Below are 22,372 nucleotides of genomic sequence, written 5' to 3'. Positions count from 1 at the left end.
ATATCAAACAGGCCATTTTTCCACATGCTTGACTGCAGGAAGAGTTGTATCAGTTTAAAACATAGACCAAGAGATATCCTGATAACTACATGGGTATACGTTTAAATAGTGTATTCAGAAAGATATTTGCAAAAGTAAATAAATGTGGACTAAGGGGCCAGTACGTCAACGGTTCTGGGTGTTTTATACATCATGCAAAAAATAATTTCTGAGTGTGATGTCATACCTTTAGTCCAAGCACTATTCAATTCTCAAACCAAAACACTAGAGCTCTGAACAGCGAAACCAACAACCCAATCTCTGCATGGAATATGACATGTCCTCACACATTAAGGAAACATTACATTCCCAGAACATATTTTTCTATACTGTGAGTCAGTGACTGAACTGTGGCTCTAGTACCTTCTGTGAGAAGTCAATGATCCAGCCAAGTCTTTTACATGGGTTTGTGAGTGAGTTGAGGTTATACCTCACTTCTTAAATCCATGTACATCTAATTGCTTAAAACAGTATTAAACTATTACCTGATGGCGTGTTACCTCCTTTAAGATTGTTAATATTTGCTGGCTTGTCGTCACTGATGAGTCCATTTCCTGAAATAAAATTAAACAACCCTAATATCATTCTCGAATCACTTAGTCATTAGTGATAATTTTTCACTTGGCAGAGACAAGGATTGTAACAATTAAGGTACAGAGATCATAGCTTCACACTTCAACCATTTACACTTATAACTCACAATTGTGAATCTTGCCGTAAAAGCATTACGCAAACATAAAGAAATCAAGAATTAGCCAAGGATAAGACAAGGTGCTGATTCAACAATGAATACATACCATGTACAACACTTATTACAAAACTAGTTAGGTAACAGAAAAGTAGTATGTTGGTGTTTCGGTAAAACTGTATTATCTGTGGTTTAAGAAGGGATCTTTCTCTCCTATTGGTATAGAAATTGTACCCTCAATTGGAAAAGAATCCATGAAGTAGTGTTCAAGTTATAAGCACAAATGTTGAAGTAAAATAAATTCCAAAAATGTAAAAATTCATAGTTTTTCAGAAAATCTACACATTACAATCAAACTTTGCACTGCACCTCTTCTATTAGTATGGAAACTGTTCCCTAAATAAAAACAAATACATGCAGTAGTTTTCTAGTTATAGGTCGCACAAATGTTTAAACAAAAAATATCTGTATTTTTTCAGAAAATCTAAATAGTACAATTAAACTTTGCACTCCACCTCGCCTATTGGCATAGAAAGTATTCAATGCAGTAGTTTTCAGGTTATTGGGCACACACATAAATGTCCTCGGAAAGGACTGATTGATGGACCTAACAGAGTGAGGGTATATATAGTTATTCCAGGAATTCCGTATAAAAAGAACAGAGATAGTTCTAGTTTGCAACTAGAGTGACTTCCCTTTTCCAATATAATCCAAGTCCCTCACAGCGATTGAGCTTATACTATCACTGTCATGCATTGAGTTGAGCTGCACCCGACTCACAGTAATGTTTACAAAAAAGGTTGTTTGTTTGTGTTTTGTTTAGCGCCACACTCAGCAATATTCCAGCTATATGACGGCGGTCTGTAAAATAATCGAGTCTGGACCAGACAATCCAGTGATTGATATCATGATCATCGATCCACGCAATTGGGATCGATGACGTGTATCAACCAAGTCAATGAGCCTGACCACCTGATCCCGTTAGTCGCCTTTTACGACAAGCATAGTCGCCTTTTACGACAAGCATAGTCGCCTTTTACGGCAAGCATGTGTTGCTGAAGACATATTCTATCCTGGGTCTTCACGGACCTTACAAACAAGTAGTAACTGTCATGACATCCATTACCTTCCTTTCAACAAAAGTGTTTGGTCTCTTGGTCAATTTGAATTTCTATTTCAAATATCATCTAAATAGTATTGTAAGAATTGTAAGGGGAATGTTGGGTTCTTTTTCATTAGTCTGCAATCTCAAACCAATCTGTTTAAACAAACGATGAATTCATCTGGGAAATAGTAAGTCAGTTGTAAACCTTTTCCAATTCACTATACTTTGACATACATACATAAAACTATACATGTCACTACATTAGGGGGGCGGTCGGGTAGCATAGTGGTTAAAGCGTTCGCTCGTCACGCCGAGGACCCGGGTTCGATTCCCGACATGGGTACAATGTGTGAAGCCCATTTCTGCTGTCCCCCGCCGTGATATTGCTGGAATATTGCTAAAAGCGGCGTAAAACCAAACTCACTCACTCACTCACTACATTAGGTGTTTGAGAAAAAATATTCAATATTGTAACGGCCCTGTCAACACTGGTGACAGAGGTGACACCAGGATGGTGACGAAGGTGTCACACGCTGGGATGGCGCTTGATGTGAACCACATAATGCGGTTTCATTGATGTTTCTTGTTCTACTGACCTGTAAGACGCTTTTTCCTGTAGAAAATCACGACAAAAACGATGAGAACCAGGCCAACCATGGCCCCTAACACAGCTACCAGCACTGTCAACAAGTCAGTAGAAGTCCGCGAGGGGCCTGAAACTGGAGAGCACAACTGTATAACAATGTGCCTGGCATTTACTAGAGGCACCTATGCGTCAACAGATAATTTCCCTTGAATTGTTTGGAAAATGTTCCCAAGAGTGACCGGTACCTAATCTCATTAAAATCAGATCTTAGTGCTCACTACTGCTACACACAAAGATCTGAGGACATCACATTACAGGTCACGTCAGAACCACCTCTGGTTTGATCAATCAGAGCATCACTTACTAGATTGCTAAAGTGAAAGTCCTTATGCGTTTTCTAATGATGAAACTACAACAACATTGACACAGGTCATACAGAAGGACAGATACGGACTTATTCAAAATGCCAGACATTGTCGATCTCTGGTTCCAATGGGTCAAACATTGAAACGGAAACTTTCCATAGCTCTAGGAAAAAGTACTCCTTTACAATCTTGGCCATCTATTTGACATTCCAGAATTTTCAAATTTTGAATAGAGAAATTTGACAAATATTTTTAAAAGCATAGTCTGGAATAGAAGTCACCATTTGGGAACTAGTGCCGTGGAGCTTGAGAATACTGCTTTATGATATGAACTGGATGTCAATTTCATTATGGGATTTTGATTGGACTATGCATAGACTTGTTAGTCCAGCCAAAATGTAACTCCATAATTCCAGCCTAGTTCGGCAAGGCTGGAAACTGGACTTTTATGGTCAGTTAACTCCCTTGCCTCAGGAAGATGGTTTTACTCATAACACTGCATGAGAGTTTGTAGTCCTGCTTGACAAGACAAACATGTTTACATTTTCTGTCAGTATAGCCAATTTGAAGGAATGAGAACTGGTTCAGAATAATAAACCTCAAATGTTACTGGTTAGTGAGAATATTGGAGATATACAATTAAGTAATCTTGGGCTTGTGGACTAGTGTGAATTCGAAGATTGTCAGTTTGGTGATATGAAAAAGTTTGGAACTGCATGTTTGTGATACGCTATGATTAGGACGTACAGAAAGTTACTTTAAAGCATGCACAATGACTTGATACGTAACATTCTGGCAATGTCACTGAGAAAGCAACAGTTGGAAACCAATGAGAGAATGTTGACAAAAGTGAGGTGAGGTGAGGTGAGGTGAGGTGAGGTGAGGTGAGGTGAGGTGAAACAAGGTTTAACATCACATCCAAGATTATTGCACTTATATAGCGATGTGCATGCACATGTGTGTGAGTGTGTGTGTGTGTGTGTGTGTGTGTGTGTGTGTGTCTGCTTGTACTAGTCCGGACTGATGCCGATTTATAGTGCTAGCTCACTGAGATACCATGCCACAGTTTAACATGGATACCCCACTGAGACACAGTACACTGACTCCGAGCCGACCAGTCCTTGTTTTACCCCCTAATGCCGAGCGTCAGACTGGCTAACAACAAGTACCATCTTTTAACGTCTTTAGGTATGACACGGTCGGGGATCGAACCCCCAACCTTCCGCTCTCCTGGCTGACGCTCTACCAGTTGACCACGGAGGCAGTCAATGTTGGTAAGAAAACAAACCATTTGAAAAATTATTACCAGGATTGGAACCAACACAAAATTTCAAGGTATACGTAAATTTCATTGCCCATGTCGCTGGCAGTGAAGGGGATGGCTCGTTTGTGACAACTGTAAACTATATTGACAGTACTCAAAAAGAGAATGAAAGAAAATTTCCTTAAACAGCAAATTAATTGAGTCCTCCTGCTACCAGGTGAAACTGACCGCCTCCGTGGTCTAGTGGTAGAGCGTCCGCCCGGAGAGCGGAAGGTCCGGGGTTCGATCCCCGACCGCGTCATACCTAAAGACGTTAAAAGATGGTACTTGTTGTTACCCTGTCTGGCGCTCGGCATGAAGGGGCTAAAACAAGGACTGGTTGGCTCGGAGTCAGTATACTCTGTCTGAGTGGGGTATTCATGTTAAACTGCGGCATGGTATCTCAGTGTGCTAGCACTATAAATCGGCATCAGTCCGGACTAGTACAAGCAGCCACAAAAACACACACAAGTACATGCACGTCACTATATAAGTGCAATAATCTTGGACGCGACGTTAAACCCCATTTCACCTCACCTCACCAGGTGAAACTCGTCAGACTGGTGCACACTAATGATAGACCCGGTAGATAATAATTTCCGAGTGACATGGAATGATGGATTATCTGTCCCAATTGAAAGACATATTGTAAGTTTGAGGAACTTTCAACATTAATTTCATGAGGGATAACCCACCATCCCTTGTCACGAGTAGTTTATTGATTTTATTACCCATCGTCAAGTATTAAAATAAGAAGCTAAAAAGACAAGAAACAGTTTACTCTCAAAACAGGGGTGAGGTTGCATTTCATAATATTCATGTACGTGTGAAATGGCATCGAATTCGTGGAATTTTACCTGATCACACACAGTCTTCACTCAACACTTAGATTCTGCGAATACGAAATAGTTTCTTTGAGCGGCCTTAATTCTTCGACAATTTAAGCAATATAATGACTTTGGGCAATCAATATACATTTTAATTCATGTATTATAGGACAACTATTTAAATAAAAAATGACTTGGCATTATTGTTAATACAAAATTCAAACGTGTAGTTCAAACTGTTGGCCAGTTTCTCTTGGTCGACATGGCCATCAGTCGCCTCAAAGTCGCTAGCTCTCATGACCATGAAAAGAAAACTAAACGTTTTGTAAGTCAGCACATTTTAAACAACAACAAACTGTGTAAACTTATTCTACAAGTAAGGTTTATTTGACAGACTCTTTCAAGTGAGCATATGTCTTACATTTTAAAACAAGTCATTATTTCAAACCTGAACATTGGAATGTGGCTAGGGGGGGCCTTGATCTTAAAGTGATAGATCTTGGCCAGAGAGTTTTTGCAGCATTTTCACGAAAGTTAAGCATAAATGGGAGCAAGAGTTTAGTCTGAATCCAAAAATATGTCGACAACACAGCAACATTCGGGGACAGTGGATCCTACATCCAACTGAACAGGCTTGCAGATATTTACATGGAATACGCCACTATAGGTCTAGCCAGAAAACAGGCAGTGGATCAAATCAGAAGTTGCGTGCTGTAAGTGTGAAGAAATAATTCATATTATTTTCTGGAGTTTAATGCGTATTTTTTTTCCAAAAAACACAGCTGTGTAGAAGGGGTTGCGCATTATACGCCATAATGAGTTTTGATGTTTTACATTACCGTGAGCACATAACAGCGGAAATACCATGTCAACAAATCCATACTGAAGTACTCAAATTAATCATGTCATAACACTGTCTGGCTATAAAAAGTGTTCATTGTGTATCTGGACGTATGTTTGTAACTTATTTCATTAATTCTATTCAAAATTCCTTTTAATATTGTTTTTATTAATTTCGGCAAAATCGTGTGTGAAGCAATCGGATGATCGCACAACTCACCGTTATTAACAGCAACCACGGTCAGATTACCGCTATTGATGCCTTGAAACGACTATAGTTGACAGAGAATGGATACATATATCATAAATGCCATACTTTGACTCTACTTCGTGTTATTGTATTGTACACGGTCCCCAGTAAGGTGGCCTAACTTTGGTTGGTGGCGATATATAGCCCGTTTTATTCATGTATTGTTGAATAATAGGTTATTCTTTTAATTGTTCTAAACTAGTTTTATTTATAAACTGTGATACGCTAGTTGCTATACTGTCCGTCGATGACAGTTTTTTATTTTAATGTCAGTATTATAAATGTTCTTGTCATGATATGGCTGAAATATTGCCGATGTAGCGTAAAGCTTTAACTCACTCACTCACTCACTCACTCACGTGTTATTGTACCGAGGCAGATACTACAACAACATGCGAATTGGAAGATGTTTCAACGGTTGGGATGCCACTGATTGACATAGGCCTAGCGGAAACCGAAAGTGTTTTGACGGGGACACTGCATGCACTGGTATTAGACAAAATATTCGGGATACCACAGTGTTGATCTTCATTGATTCGTGAATATGTGCTTATAGAATGTATATTATTGTGCTCAGACACATGCGTAATTTGGTGGGCTCGAACGCTCTTACTGGACAATTGTATCATGTGCTTCTTAGCGCTGTGATTACTAATGCGTTTGTTGGATGAAAGGTTGGATTTGGAAGCCATGATTTTCATCAGTGCACCACCCTTAGCAAAGAGAAATGGTTTTTCACCATTGATTTTCAATTTATTTTTCATTTATTTTCCATTGAAAATTCATTGAAATACCATTTTAATGCCATTTATTTATACTCGGAATAATGGAGAACAGCTAAACCATTTTTTTAGGTTACCATATAAATACCATTTATATTATAAATGGAGGTTTAATGGTAGTCTTAGGCCATTGAAACACTATTTTTGAGATAAATGGAATTTAAATGTTCTCCAAAATCAAATATAAATGGTGACACAACCAACTCGCCACTTTTTTTCATTTAAATACCATTTATTTCTCACACCACACCATTTATAACTGAAGCATTTTTCAGAGAGGTTGAAGCATGCACAGTTAGTATATCTATATACTGCATCATGTAGTCAACATACATCATGTATATATATTATTATAGTGCATGGTATAGATCTACATGGACATGGCTACATAAAGATGTACATGTACAATATGTAATATAAAGAGACCAATACTAGAAAACAACTGAGATAATAATGTATGCACATGTACCGTGTAATACTCATCTTAATTATATATAACTTTCTGAAAATTATTGCAGATGGCATCAAATATTGCATTATTTAATCAGGGATAAATCTACCCCCGCGTTCCGCGTCTCTGACACATTAATTTTTTTTATACGTGCTTCCTCCAGGACGCAAGGTTTTCATGAAAGACTAATGTCCTTTTTTTGTGGAAAATCAATATCAACATTTTTAACAAAGCTTTCTTTTGTCTAAATGCGTGCATAAATGAGATTTTGGTCAATCGATTTTCCATGGAAAGTCCCAGTCTAAAAATAACTTAATACGCATGTGCGACGTTTTTCTTTAAAATGCGATAGCTGATTGGTTGTCAATAAGCAAGTGACCAATCGTAAGCAAGCTAGTATATGACTTCGGTTTCTGTTGTTGATAATTTCTCTAGCAGTCGACATGCCGCCGAGAAAGGTAGCAAAGCTGTCACATTCTCAAAAAACTTTGTCATCAGAATGACAAAATTGAGACAAGTGAAACTGAGCACGGGGAGTCTCAGTCAGCCAATGAAAATGTCAGAAAACAGAAAGTAATAACATTCCAGTCAAACTGGCTAACTGCACACGGCTCGTGGTTGATATACGATAAGGAAAGCGACTTCATGTATTGCAAGCTTAAATTTGCACCGAAAATGGTAAAACAAATGGCATGACACGTAACGCTAAGTGCAGAAATTTCCAAAATAGTACCTTCACCAGGCATATAAATAATAATGATCATAAATTGTCAATTCAGACTCCCAAACTTCGAGAAGATTTGCAGGTATGACGTATGACAGCAAAACAAGATAAGGCACATGCACGTATGACAGCAAAACAAGATAAGGCACATGCACGTATGACAGCAAAACAAGATAAGGCACATGCACGTATGACAGCAAAACAAGATAAGGCAGCTGTCGCCTTGTTTGAATCTGTACACTGGTTAGCTTGTGAAAACATCCCCCTGACAAAATTTTAAAGTTTTATTGACTTTTTACATGAATTTGAAACAGAAAATATTGAAGTTCTCAAGGAGGGTAAAGTCAACTATGATTCGCTAACCACTGCCAATGATCTAAAATCTATGTCTGATGTGATGGAGGACGAATAGCGGATTAAGTTAGAAAAATCTCCGTTTGTTACTGCTTTGGCAGACGAAAGTACAAACATCACCAACCACAAACGCCTTGTTATTTATTGCCAAATAATAGAAGATATGGTGCCTAGCACTCATTTTGTCACAAACATTGAGTGCACAGATACGACAGGGAAAGGAATTGCAGTGGCAATTTTGGATGAATTGGAGAAACGCGGTGTCCCTCCACAAAAGATCATAAGTCTTGGATCAGATGGTGCATCTGCAATGACTTGGAAGTACTATGGTAAATTCATGTGTTCAAACTGCCTATCCAATTTGTTGCACTATATATATCTGTATGCAAATACTGTCACCACTGCCGTGCATTGGTTCTATAGGGCATTTTATTTTGCCGAGCCAAAGGAGAGACATTCATGTATTCATAGTTTAAACAGGATTTTAAGCCAGTAGAATTATTAATTTCTGCTTAAATGCTATTTTTCTTAAAAAATAACACAATTTAATTTCAGATTTTTTCAGTTTTTTTTAAATGGTACCATTTATTTTCAGGTTGTTTTTAAATGGTACCATTTATTTTACAGTTATTTTCCATTTAAATACCATTTTTAAGGTACTTAGCATATTACCATATAAGGAAAAGGCAATTTAAATATTTCAGCTTAAATAAAAGGAGAGTCAATGGAGTTTTAGTGGTTTTGAGAGAAAAAATGGAATTTAAATGGAAAGTCAATGGTGTATTACACGTAGCAACACATCGTACATAGTGGGCATATACCATCCCACAGGAAAGAAAAATGGCATGTTAATGGAGTTTCAATGGTACAAAAATAAATGGGGAAAAATGGTTTTTCAATGACATTTCATTTCGATAAGGGTGTATCATGTTCACTACCCTTCCAACCAACTTTCCGTCATTCTTCACAAGATCGTTCATTTTTATCCGGGACAACAATGTCGCCATTGTTGTTTACATGCAGTTATAGTACACGATTTATTCCATCAAATGTTATGTAAATCACTGTGAACTTAATGGAATACACAAAACATAAACCTAACTATCATAAACAATATGTGTGGACTTTATTTGGATTAATAAAAACTATAGTGTTTCGTTTGTTTGTTGTTTAACGCCGCACTCAGCAATATTTCAGCAGTATGACGGCAGTTTGTAAGTTATCAAGTCTGGACCAGACAATCCAGTGATTGGGATATGATGACCACCGTTAACTGCCTTTTATGGCAAGCATGGGTTGCTGAAGAACTATTCTACCCCAGATCTTCACGGGTCTATAGTTTATAAAACACTTTATGTTGTAAATGACAATTCCCATACGACAGAGATTTGTTTGAGGAAAAAGATGAATGAACATGATGAATGGGAAAATGTAGTCCCGGCAATGTGTCATTAACCAATGAAATCACAATGAAAATACTACCCTGCACACCCATATGTAACAAGAAAACAGCGTTATCACTATCCCATGCCATGGGTCACATTAGAATCTTGTTGGTTCATAAAGTTGGTTGGTTTGTTGTTTAACGCCACACTCAGCAATATTCCAGCTATATGCGGCGGTCGGTAAAAAATCGAATCTGGACCAGACAATCCAGTGACTGACATCATGAGCATAGATCCACCCAATTGGGATCGATGACATGCATCAACCAAGTCAGCGAGTTATACCACCCGATCCTGTTAGTTGCCTTTTACGACAAGCAGAATCACCTTTTACGGCAAGCATGGGTTGCTGAAGTCCTATTCTACCCCGGAAGGTTCATATAGCAGTGACTATAAACTATAAAATATAGTCCCCATAAAGCATTAGGAAGAGAGGCACTTGGCTCGCTTCATGTCATCAGTAAAAATGATTAAATGTGAAGTTAATCCACATGAAAGGCCCCTTCTCTGGTTGTTTCTTAAAAATCTTGTCCCCATTTCACCTAGTATGCACTGAATTGAAAAGGATTGAGCAAGGGCTATAACTCAGTAAAAAAATAATTGATAGGACAAATTTCGAACTCAGTCTTGACAAGCATTTCTTAGATTCGGTAAGCAGGAAAACTTTCATTCATGCAACTTCAGTAGTTCCTGAGAAAATTTGTCCCCATTTCACACAGTATGCACTAAGTTGAAAAATGGAGCAAGGGTCATAACTCTGTAAAAAAATCTACGACACTCTTTTGAGATCATGACCAGAAAATTTGTCCCCTTTGAGAAGCGGACGGATGGAAGGAAGGAAAGGCTGACAGATGGACGGAGGGACGAACGAACTCCGTTCGTATATCCCATGTAAACATGTATTGATGCTTGTTTCAATCAAGAAAGACAGTGTGGATTGCCATTTTCAAAATCATCTCATTCAATCAAGACTCGAAACAAAGCCACAGTGGTGAACTGGTCCAGGTTGATGATGATAATAGAATCAAGATGCACAAACTATACCGTATAAGTGAGAGTAACAGAGAGCATATAGAGGCAAAGTTGACATCAAGACAGATAAACAACATGCAAAGAGGAAGATTTATTCCCCATCAGGAACAGTTATACAGATGCACTAAAGCTGTTCTTACTTGACGTCCCCACGCGAGGCGTCTCCTCTGTGGTTGTGTCGGAGCTACCACTAACTGGTTGTGTGCCTTTATCTACAGGTGTTGCTACAGTAGGCTGGGATGCACCTGTTAGAAATGACTGGTCTGATTAACTAAGGAACTTTCACAAATGCTAGAAAAAAGATTTTCTGGCTTCATCTAATAAATACAAATCATATGGCTTTGAAAATGTAGCATGTATCAACATAACGCAAATCTACCAAATCTACCCTATTCTAACTTACACTGTGATGAGCCTATAAAGGTTTGTTTGTTTGTTAGTTGTTTAATGCCACACTCAGCAATATTCCACCTATATGACGGTGATCTGTAAATAATGAAGTCTGGAACAGACAATCCAGTGATTGACATCATGAGCCTTGATCTACGCAATTAGGATACAATGACATGCATCAACCCAGTCACCGAGACTGACCACCCGATCCCGTTAGTCACTTCTTATGCGAGCATAGTCGCCTGCCTAAAATTAAGATGAAATTTGTCATGCATGTACAAAATGGCCAATGGCCTGAGGTAATTAACTAACACCTGTCCCGTCATGAAGACCTTACACCTTCCTGTGTATTCTCACAGGTGAAAATGTCACCTGAGTTGGGGGTCATCTCAAAATATTGGTGTTATTATACTTTATTGATTGGGGTAGCAATTACCGTATTCGGCGTAATAAGCGCCCCGCTCTAATAAGCGGCCACGGCGATATTTGCTAATATATTGGCAAGTGAACAATCCCAATAAGCACCCCTTCCGATTGATCAATGTACACAAGACTTATTTATTCGCGTAAAATACGCACTCGTGTGTTATATGCACCCTTAATTATGGGCAATCAAATTCTGGAAAAATATATCTGTTGTTTATAAACAGTTCAGGCCGTCAGCATAAATCACGAAATTTATCTTTCAACTCTGTTTTTTCCACCAAAATAATATTCCAATAAGAGCCCCCTATTTCTAAATTTGAGAGTACCCTGGGCGCTTAGTACATCGAATACGGTAAGGTAATACTTGCTTGGAAAAATGATGGAATAGTGGACAGTGACTGATCGACCAACCATTGATCACGGTGGACAGAGGACTGATTTACCAATTACTGATGACAGCAGTGACCAAACTCGGAGTCGTGTTTTATCCTTTCCAAAATTTCTGCTTAAGAGTTGACAATAGGTATGTCAAATCAAATCAGATTGTCACTCACCAGTTAGTTGACCATTTTGTTGACCATTTTGTGCAACGGTGATGTTTCCAGTAGTTGTGGTGATACAGCGAACACAGTGGCTTTCATTGACTGATGTCTTCTCAGAACACAGACATTGGCCTTCCTCCTGCCAGTGTGGGTTGTGTGGTGACACCTTGAAATAACCATAGAAACATCATAAGAGTGTGTAAGAGTAAGAGTGAGTGAGTGAGTTGGGTTTAACACCGCTTTAAACAGTACTCAGTCATATCACGGCGTGTCAGCTTAATGTGGGAGGAAAGCCCGAAGTGATGCAGGTCTTAAACGTTTACCACTTCGGTGAAACCCACGAGCACGGGTATGGTGCTTACAAATCTAGAAACATAATCAGGGCGAAACGGGATTCCAACACACAATCATAGGTTTCTGGCATGCCAAAGGGACATAACTCTGCACAGCGAATCGCAGCGCCTTAGATGACTGGGCCACCTGTGCCCCCAAACGTCATAAGAGCAATGACCATTAAATTGTGAAGAAGAAAGTGACATACAAAGCTGTTTCATATTAGGGCATGCCTAGAGAATGAATATGAAAACTGATAAAACACTAAGTATACACCATTAGGACCATCTGATAAACACTATTTATCCATCTTCCCGAGGCAAGTGAATTAACTGACTATAAAAGTCCAGTTTCCACCCTTGCTGAACTAGGCTGGTATTATGGAGTTACATTTTGGCTGGACTAACGAGTCTATGCATAGTCCAAAATCACGCACCGAAATCGAAATTCGGTTCTTAAAGTGTCGGTCAACTGCAGGATTTGCAAAGCATCTGCACCGCTAACTCGTTGTCAACAGATATTTTCTAAATCTTTTCCTGTTTTTAATCAAGGTGCTTACGTGATTTGATGCACTTCGCGATGAAAGACCCGTTTTATCACAATATAGATCTTGATTATCGATCAGACCGTCTTGACTGGGCGCCACCGTTTTGTTTGAAGCAAATGCAAGTGATACGAGAGGTTGAATCTGATTGGTCAATAGAAAGGACATAACTCGTAACAACCACTGGTAGCGCTACGATCGAGCCCAGGAATTCCAGCCTAGTTTAGCAAGGGTGGAAACTGGAATTTTAAAGTCAGTTAACTCTCTTGCCTCTGGAGGATGCTATTCATCATACCTCCATGTCAGAATGATGAGATCCGATTGGTTCACGTGATCTTGGGAATAAATGGGAATAAATTTCTCAGCAGGGTAATGAATCTTTTATACCCTGCCATGAGCAAGTTACGTTCCGAGTCAATGGAAGTCAAGTGACATAACGTAAGCTAACCTCAGCTGTTTTTCAAATTTTGAATTTGTTTGAATTATTTCACATGTCATATAAAAACATGTCAGTAAGATAAATTTGTTGTAGCAGGATCACGAGGGGTACATGGAGTTAAAAGTGTCCCTCGTTTGGTTTTCTACCACTCGGCTCCATAACAGGATGCATAAAGCCCCATGTACCACTTGTGATTCTGCTACAATATATAGTATACACCATCTGATAACATACAAACTCACTGCAGCTACATTTGGGTGTTAAACACGATATACACTGTATTCGACGTAATAAGTGCCCTGCTCTAATAAGCGCCCACGGCGATATTTGCTAATATATTGGCTAGTGAACAATCCCAATTGGCATCCCTTCCGATCAATCAATGTACACACGACTTATTTATTCGTGTATAATACGCACTTGTGTGTTATATGTCTCTTACTAAATGGCCAATTAAATCCTGGAAAAATATATCTGTCGTATATAAACATTTCAGGCTGTCAGCATAAACCAAGCAATTTATGGTCTTTCAACTCTTTTTTTTCCCCACCAAAATAATATTCTAATAAGAGCCCGTTATTTCTCATTTTGAGAGCGCCCTGGGTGCTTATTACGTTGAATACGGTAAGCGTCTAATGACATCCAGATCCACTACAGCTACATCTGGGTGAAAAACATCATGTACACACCAACTGATGATAAACTGGATCACCACAGCTGCATTGGATAATTAACATTCACTCACCCACACTTTGTAAATAGCTGGTGGTAGATCATAGAATGTGTGTGTTATAGTAACAGCATCCTCAGATGGTTTCTGGTAGTTCTAGAAAAGACAAAATTGAACATTTGTATACTCATTCACATAATGTAAGCATCAAACACTTCATAAATTTTGATTGTTATTACCATCCTTGATATACAAAATTCAAGTCTTCATATTACAGATATCGGCACATAATGGAGACTGGCTATTCTCTGGCACTGATGTCATACATTTTCTTATATAAGGCTAAAAATATATTAGTCTTGGTTCTCAGGCACCGGCCGCATCATCATCACGTTTCGTTTTTATTGCCATTTACCGGTACCTTTTTTTAAAAAAAACCTAATATTTAAAAACAATGCAATCCAATATAGCATGCAGTGCGTAACTGCACATCTCGTGTTATGGTTATGGTGGTAATAGGAGCTTGTATGCTTGTTTATGTGGGTAGTTCCTTTCCCAGGTTGATGGTACATTTGGTTACATGCTAGTTTGAACAAGCAAAGAAAAAAACAACACTGCCTGCCAAAACTATATTTTCAAAAGTCTTTGCCTGAGAACCAATTCTTTTACTTTTTTAAACCTAAGAATGCTATGTGATAAATCGCAAAGTACAAGTTAAGTGGTTTATTTCACGATAAGACATTGTTATATCATAAGGTCATATCTGGAGATTTGAGTATGTACTCGCACCTAAATGACATTCATATCGGACGACATTATTTTTGAGAGGGAAGTGTCTGGTGAGTTGTTCCCCGTAGATGGAAAAGAGCAACGCAGATAAACACGATGGCCGAACAATTGCATCCAAAAGCTTGAAAGATATGACAATCAGTATTGGAAGAAAGGATATACAGGATATATCCACCTGTGCATGACATGGGCTTGTCCGACAGTGCTGAGGTCAGATTCTATTGAGGGAGTCATCATTATTAAAAGACGTGTAAATATTTTCAAAGCTTGTACATTTAACCATCATCCTTAAGACAAGTTAAGACGTGGGCGTCATTTATCGTACAATAAAACACTGCCGAGATTTATTCTCCCTGCAGTGTTTTATTTTCCCCCTCATCTGTTATTTCTAAAATAACATGTTTTGTTGTTGCTATACATTCTCTATAGTGGGCTCTTTGTTGACACAAGGAGGTGAGGTGAGATGAAATTGGGTTTAACGTCGCGTCCAAGATCACTGCACTTATATAGCAACGTGCATTCTTGTACTAGTCCAGATTAATGCGATTTATAGTGCTAGCTCACTACCATACCGCAGTTTAACATGAATACCCCACTCAGACACAGTATACTGACTCCGAGCCGACCAGTCCTTGTTTTAGCCCCTTTATGACAGACAGGATAACAATAAATACCATCTTTTAACGTCTTTTGGTATGACGTGACCGGGGATCGAACCCCGTACCTTCCGCTCTCAGGGCGGACGCTCTACCACTAGACCACGGAGGCGGTCTTTGACACAAGGAAGTACAGCAATAAATCATTGTGGGGATGCTTAAGAACATGTGTACTTACTCTTTCCTGACATGAGTAGCTGTCCAGTGTGCTGATGATGCAGAGGAACATTACATTTTTAGGATCACGATCACTGACAAGCTCAATGTTGTACTTCTTGAAATTATACTCCTTTGGTGCCAAGCTGAACTGGACTGTAATCCTGGCTGGTGCTGTCAGGTTATCACTCTCATAGGAGATTGATGTCGACCAATCCGCTGAAGTAGCTTTTCCATTTTCTGCAAAAAATGCCACAAATTTCATACACTAATAGGAGTGACAAGGCATAATGATATCGCAATAGATAATTTCCACAATGTAGATTTCCCTTTAAATTCCACAATGCAGATTCCCTTTTCATTTCCACAATGCAGATTCCCCTTTCATTTCCACAATGTATATTTCCCCTTTTACTTTGATAATGCAGGTTCCCCTTTCAATTCCACAATGTATACTTCAATAATGCAGATTCCCCTTTCATTTCCACAATGTATATTTCCCCTTTTACTTCAATAATGCAGATTCCCCTTTCAATTCCACAATGTATATTTCCCCTTTTACTTCAAAAATGCAGATTCCCCTTTCATTTCCACAATGTATATTTCCCCTTTTACTTCAATAATGTAGATTCCCCTTTCAATTCAACAATGTATACTTCAATAATGCAGATTCCCCTTTCATTTCCACAATGTATATTTCCCCATTTACTTTAATAATGCAGATTCCCCTTTCATTTCCACAATGTATATTTTCCCTTTTACTTTAATAATGCAGGTTCCTCTTTCAATTCCACAATGTATACTTCAATAATGCAGATTCCCCTTTCATTTCCACAATGTATATTTCCCCTTTTACTTTAATAATGCAGATTCCCCTTTCATTTCCACAATGTATATTTCCCCTTTTACTTCAATAATGTAGATTCCCCTTTCCATTCCACAATGTATACTTCAATAATGCAGATTCCCCTTTCATTTCCACAATGTATATTTCCCCTTTTACTTTAATAATGCAGGTTCCCCTTTCAATTCCACAATGTATACTTCAATAATGCAGATTCCCCTTTCATTTCCACAATGTATATTTCCCCTTTTACTTTAATAATGCAGATTCCCCTTTCATTTCCACAATGTATATTTCCCCTTTTACTTCAATAATGTAGATTCCCCTTTAATTTCCGCAATGTATAATTTCCCCTTTACCTTCCACAAAGGAGATTTCCCCTTTAATTTCCACAATGCAGATTTCCCCTTTAACTTCAATAATGCAGATTCCCCTTTAATTTCCATTATGTATAATTTCCCTTTTAATTTCCACAATGTATATTTCCCCTTTTACTTCAATAATGTAGATTCCCCTTTAATTTCCGCAATGTATAATTTCCCCTTTACCTTCCACAAAGGAGATTTCCCCTTTAATTTCCACAATGCAGATTTCCCCTTTAACTTCAATAATGCAGATTCCCCTTTAATTTCCATTATGTATAATTTCCCTTTTAATTTCCACAATGTATATTTCCCCTTTTACTTCAATAATGTAGATTCCCCTTTCATTTCCACAATGCAGATTTCCCCTTTAACTTCAATAATGCAGATTCCCCTTTAATTTCCATTATGTATAATTTCCCTTTTAATTTCCACAATGTATATTTCCCCTTTTACTTCAATAATGTAGATTCCCCTTTCAATTCCACAATGCAGATTTCAATGTTATACAGTGTGAGCAGCAGAGAAATGCCACTCACTCCACACCACTAAAACGACAACTGTCACTCATTAAAAGCAACCAAGAAAACTGTAAACAACCTACATTAAAATTAATCTATCAAAGCCTACATGACTTCTTAATTACATGTGCTCATCTCAGAAAAATGTTCAAATATTACCAAGGAATGGTTGAAGTTTAAAGAATGCTGTCTTCGGTTTTGACTCTGCTGCCATTGGCAAGGTGAATATCTTCATATGGTACAAGAAGTCTACCCCTGAGGGGAAGCCAATCATTTTCTTTCTGAACACCAGCTGAAATTGACAGATCGTGAAATAAGGATAATTTCAGAGCAATGCATGAAACGTTGAAATGTTAAAATCAGCATCACAATGAAATGCAATGATGTCATTCTGAACTAGGATGTGTTTTTACTCATAAAAACAGATGTCTCCCCCTCCTGTTTTTGATACAGTATTTCAAGTTGTTACTATAAATGTGTTTGCAAATCAAAAATAACACTAGGACAAAACTACTAGAACAGATTTGCATTAATGAAGCAGCTTTAGGGTTGATGTCATGATGACTCTTTATGATAAGAATTTTGAACAGCAGTTTGGATGATCGATCGTACTGTGCAAGTAGATGTACATGTACAAAACAATCATTAGCTTTATGCTAAGTATAAAGAGTCTTGAGAAAAACAAGACATTAAAAGGATTAAAAATGAAAAATATCAAAGGCAATAGTTGAGCATGTGGTCATTCAGCTGATATGTAATCCATATGCCAAGTTTCCTTGAAAAACATTTAATGATTGTCAACATGTTTTCCGGAAACGAACCCTACCCTCATTTGAGACAAACTAGTATGTAACCAAATAAATAGTTGTGTACAATCAACCCGGGAAAGGGCCTCCAAACATTAATGTACTCCTTGATGAGTAAAATATTGGAATACAGTATCTGACTACCGTTTGACTTCCATTGTGTGCATATTTCATGCATACAATGAGCTTTGATTTTATTTCCCAACGTGAAGACGTTAACATGAGCACTCACCACCAGACGAAACAAGTCAACAAATGCATACTGAAGTTAGTACTGTTATTACACTATTCTGGATATAAAAGTGTTCATTGTGAATCTGGACGATTGTTATCCATTACTTTTATCCCAGATTTCATTCAATTTTGTTTGCTTTTATTTCGGCAAAATCATTATATTGGATCACATTGTTTTTTAAGTATTGTAGCATTTCAATGCTGGGGTCGTGTGTTCGAGACACGGACTATTTAACAATTTCTTTTTTCTTAAAATTGAAATAAAGCGAAATGTGTGGCGGACTTTATGATAATGCGGGCGGTGCCTGAGAACCAAGAGAATTATTTTTAGCCCTATGAGCTTACCGTGTAGTCCTTTGAGGTAAAATTGTTCTCAGCAAAGTCAAACACACGGCAATAGAAAGGTTTCAGTGTAGAAATTCCTGTCAATCTATGGATTTCTACATAGAACCCCTTCAGATGATTGAAGCCAGCAGCTGCAAAAACAACACATGGAAATGAAAGTCCTTCCTCGTCCATTCAGCTGAAACAAGATGCAACTCCATCCCCATCCCCATTCCCATCCCAATCCTCCGTACTGCCCACCACCCTGCACGCTCAACACAACACCGTGCTTGCCCAATCATGCCTGCTCAACACCCTGATTGCCCAATCGTGCCCGCCAAACACCGTGCCCACCCAACACAGTGCCTGCCAACACAATACTGTACTGCCCAACACCCTGCCTGCCCAACACTGTGCCTACTCAACCCAACACCATGCCTGCCCCACACTGTGCCTACTCAACCCAACACCCTGCCTGCCCAACACAACACTGTGCCTACTCAACTCAACACCATGCCTGCCCCACACTGTGCCTACTCAACCCAACACCATGCCTGCCCCACACTGTGCCTACCCAACCCAACACCATGCTTGCCCCACACTGTGCCTGACCAACCCAACACCATGCCTGCCCCACACTGTGCCTACCCAACCCAACACCATGCCTGCCCAACACAACACTGTGCCTACCCAACCCAACACCATGCCTGCCCCACACTGTGCCTACTCAACCCAACACCCTGCCTGCCCCACACTGTGCCTACCCAACCCAACACCATGCCTGCCCAACACAACACTGTGCCTACCCAACCCAACACCATGCCTGCCCCACACTGTGCCTACTCAACCCAACACCATGCCTGCCCCACACTGTGCCTACCCAACCCAACACCATGCCTGCCCCACACTGTGCCTGACCAACCCAACACCGTGCCTGACCAGCCCAACACCATGCCTGCCCCACACTGTGCCTACTCAACCCAACACCATGCCTGCCCAACACAACACTGTGCCTACCCAACCCAACACCATGCCTGCCCCACACTGTGCCTACTCAACCCAACACCATGCCTGCCCAACACAACACTGTGCCTACTCAACCCAACACCATGCCTGCCCAACACAACACTGTGCCTACCCAACCCAACACCATGCCTGCCCCACACTGTGCCTACTCAACCCAACACCATGCCTGCCCAACACAACACTGTGCCTACTCAACTCAACACCATGCCTGCCCCACACTGTGCCTACCCAACCCAACACCATGCCTGCCCCACACTGTGCCTACCCAACCCAACACCATGCCTGCCCCACACTGTGCCTACTCAACTCAACACCATGCCTGCCCCACACTGTGCCTACCCAACCCAACACCATGCCTGCCCAACACAACACTGTGCCTACCCAACCCAACACCATGCCTGCCCCACACTGTGCCTACCCAACCCAACACCATGCCTGCCCCACACTGTGCCTACCCAACCCAACACCATGCCTGCCCCACACTGTGCCTACTCAACCCAACACCATGCCTGCCCCACACTGTGCCTACCCAACCCAACACCATGCCTGCCCCACACTGTGCCTACTCAACCCAACACCATGCCTGCCCCACACTGTGCCTACCCAACCCAACACCATGCCCAACACCATGCCTGCCCCACACTGTGCCTACCCAACCCAACACCATGCCTGCCCCACACTGTGCCTACCCAACCCAACACCATGCCTGCCCCACACTGTGCCTGACCAACCCAACACCATGCCCAACACCATGCCTGCCCCACACTGTGCCTACCCAACCCAACACCATGCCTGCCCCACACTGTGCCTACCCAACCCCACACCATGCCTGCCCCACACTGTGCCTGACCAACCCAACACCATGCCTGCCCCACACTGTGCCTACCCAACCCAACACTGTGCCTGACCAACCCAACACCATGCCCAACACCATGCCTGCCCCACACTGTGCCTACCCAACCCAACACCATGCCTGCCCCACACTGTGCCTACTCAACCCAACACCATGCCTGCCCCACACTGTGCCTGACCAACCCAACACCATGCCCAACACCATGCCTGCCCCACACTGTGCCTACCCAACCCAACACCATGCCTGCCCCACACTGTGCCTACCCAACCCAACACCATGCCTGCCCCACACTGTGCCTGACCAACCCAACACCGTGCCTGACCAACCCAACACCATGCCTGCCCCACACTGTGCCTGACCAACCCAACACCGTGCCTGACCAACCCAACACCATGCCTGCCCCACACTGTGCCTGACCAACCCAACACCGTGCCTACCCAACCCAACACCCCAACACCATGCCTGCCCCACACTGTGCCTGACCAACCCAACACCATGCCTGCCCCACACTGTGCCTGACCAACCCAACACCGTGCCTGACCAACCCAACACCATGCCTGCCCCACACTGTGCCTGACCAACCCAACACTGTGCCTACCCAACCCAACACCATGCCTGCCCCACACTGTGCCTACCCAACCCAACACCATGCCTGCCCCACACTGTGCCTGACCAACCCAACACCATGCCTGCCCCACACTGTGCCTACCCAACCCAACACCATGCCTGCCCCACACCGTGCCTGACCAGCCCAACACTGTGCCCGCCCAACACCGTTCCTGCACAACACTGTGCCTGCCAACACAACACTGTACTGCCCAACACCGTGCCTGCACAACACTGTGGCTGCCCAACATTGTGCCTGCCCAACACAACACTGTGCCTGCCCAACACAACACTGTGCCTGCACAACCCAAAACTGTGCCTGCCCAACCGTTAATACAGAAAAGATTTAAGGCATGTATCTATATTTTTCACTTTGTGTGCCACTGTGATTGATACTTGTATCAGGAAGTAAAAAATCGCGATCCACCGATGTATCAGTGTATCGTCACACCACAAGTATGGTCCCTAACAACAAAGTCATAAGCACTTCTTGTTTATGGACATCACTTCCGGTTTTGGAAGACAAATGCCAAATGCTGTGCAACTTTGAAACCAAAAGTCCTTTTCTTCAGACCACCTTAACAAGAAAGTATAAGTACATATACTTCTGATTTAAAGACATGGCCTCAGTATGGAAAAATGAATGACCAACGTAGTAGAATTTTGAAACTGAAAGTCCTAGCTACCTTCTGAAGTAGGTCAAAAGCAATTCTGGTTGGAGAAAATAATGAAATGTCATTTGCAGTGTGACTTAAACACATTTAAAATCCAATGCCTCTATCTACATTAAAAAGAAAATTACATCCACTTCCTTTTTAATAGTGTTATTTACAGGTTTAGAAAATGCATGTGTAATGCAACAAATCTGTCATTTTTAAAGAAAGTGCCATGCCTCTAACTACCCTTCAAAGAAAATCAAATGCACTTCCAGCTTTAAAATTTTGACCCACAATTTCAGGGAAATCAGCGACAATCAAACCCTTAACCACCACCCAGTCTAACATTTTTTTAGTAGAATATAAGAGACAGTCCCCTCCTTAACGACAAGAGGGAGTTT

The 22,372-nt window shown here is 40.6% G+C and overlaps 1 protein-coding gene across 2 annotated transcripts in view; it reads right to left on the bottom strand.

Moving 5' to 3' along the window:
• LOC139444711 (interleukin cytokine receptor-related protein 1-like) overlaps positions 1–22,372 on the bottom strand; it is a 48,813-nt gene that overhangs the window by 9,592 nt on the left and 16,849 nt on the right. Inside the window, exons 4-11 of one of the 2 annotated variants that reach the window (XM_071225641.1) lie at positions 18,852–18,982; positions 17,626–17,758; positions 15,762–15,979; positions 14,214–14,294; positions 12,165–12,318; positions 10,932–11,036; positions 2,429–2,551; positions 525–593 (exon numbers count right to left, since the gene is read on the bottom strand). In XM_071225641.1, the coding sequence (XP_071081742.1) occupies positions 525–593; positions 2,429–2,551; positions 10,932–11,036; positions 12,165–12,318; positions 14,214–14,294; positions 15,762–15,979; positions 17,626–17,758; positions 18,852–18,982 (1,014 nt within the window). The remainder of the gene's footprint in view (positions 1–524; positions 594–2,428; positions 2,552–10,931; positions 11,037–12,164; positions 12,319–14,213; positions 14,295–15,761; positions 15,980–17,625; positions 17,759–18,851; positions 18,983–22,372) is intronic. The other variant, XM_071225642.1, reaches the window with a different exon arrangement.

Source organism: Haliotis cracherodii, unplaced genomic scaffold, assembly GCF_022045235.1.
Source record: "Haliotis cracherodii isolate W230 unplaced genomic scaffold, xgHalCrac1.p SCAF_6, whole genome shotgun sequence".
NCBI classification, from domain to species: domain Eukaryota; kingdom Metazoa; phylum Mollusca; class Gastropoda; order Lepetellida; family Haliotidae; genus Haliotis; species Haliotis cracherodii.
Note: the sequence above shows the minus strand (reverse complement) of the source record. Positions and strands in the feature narration are given on the sequence as shown.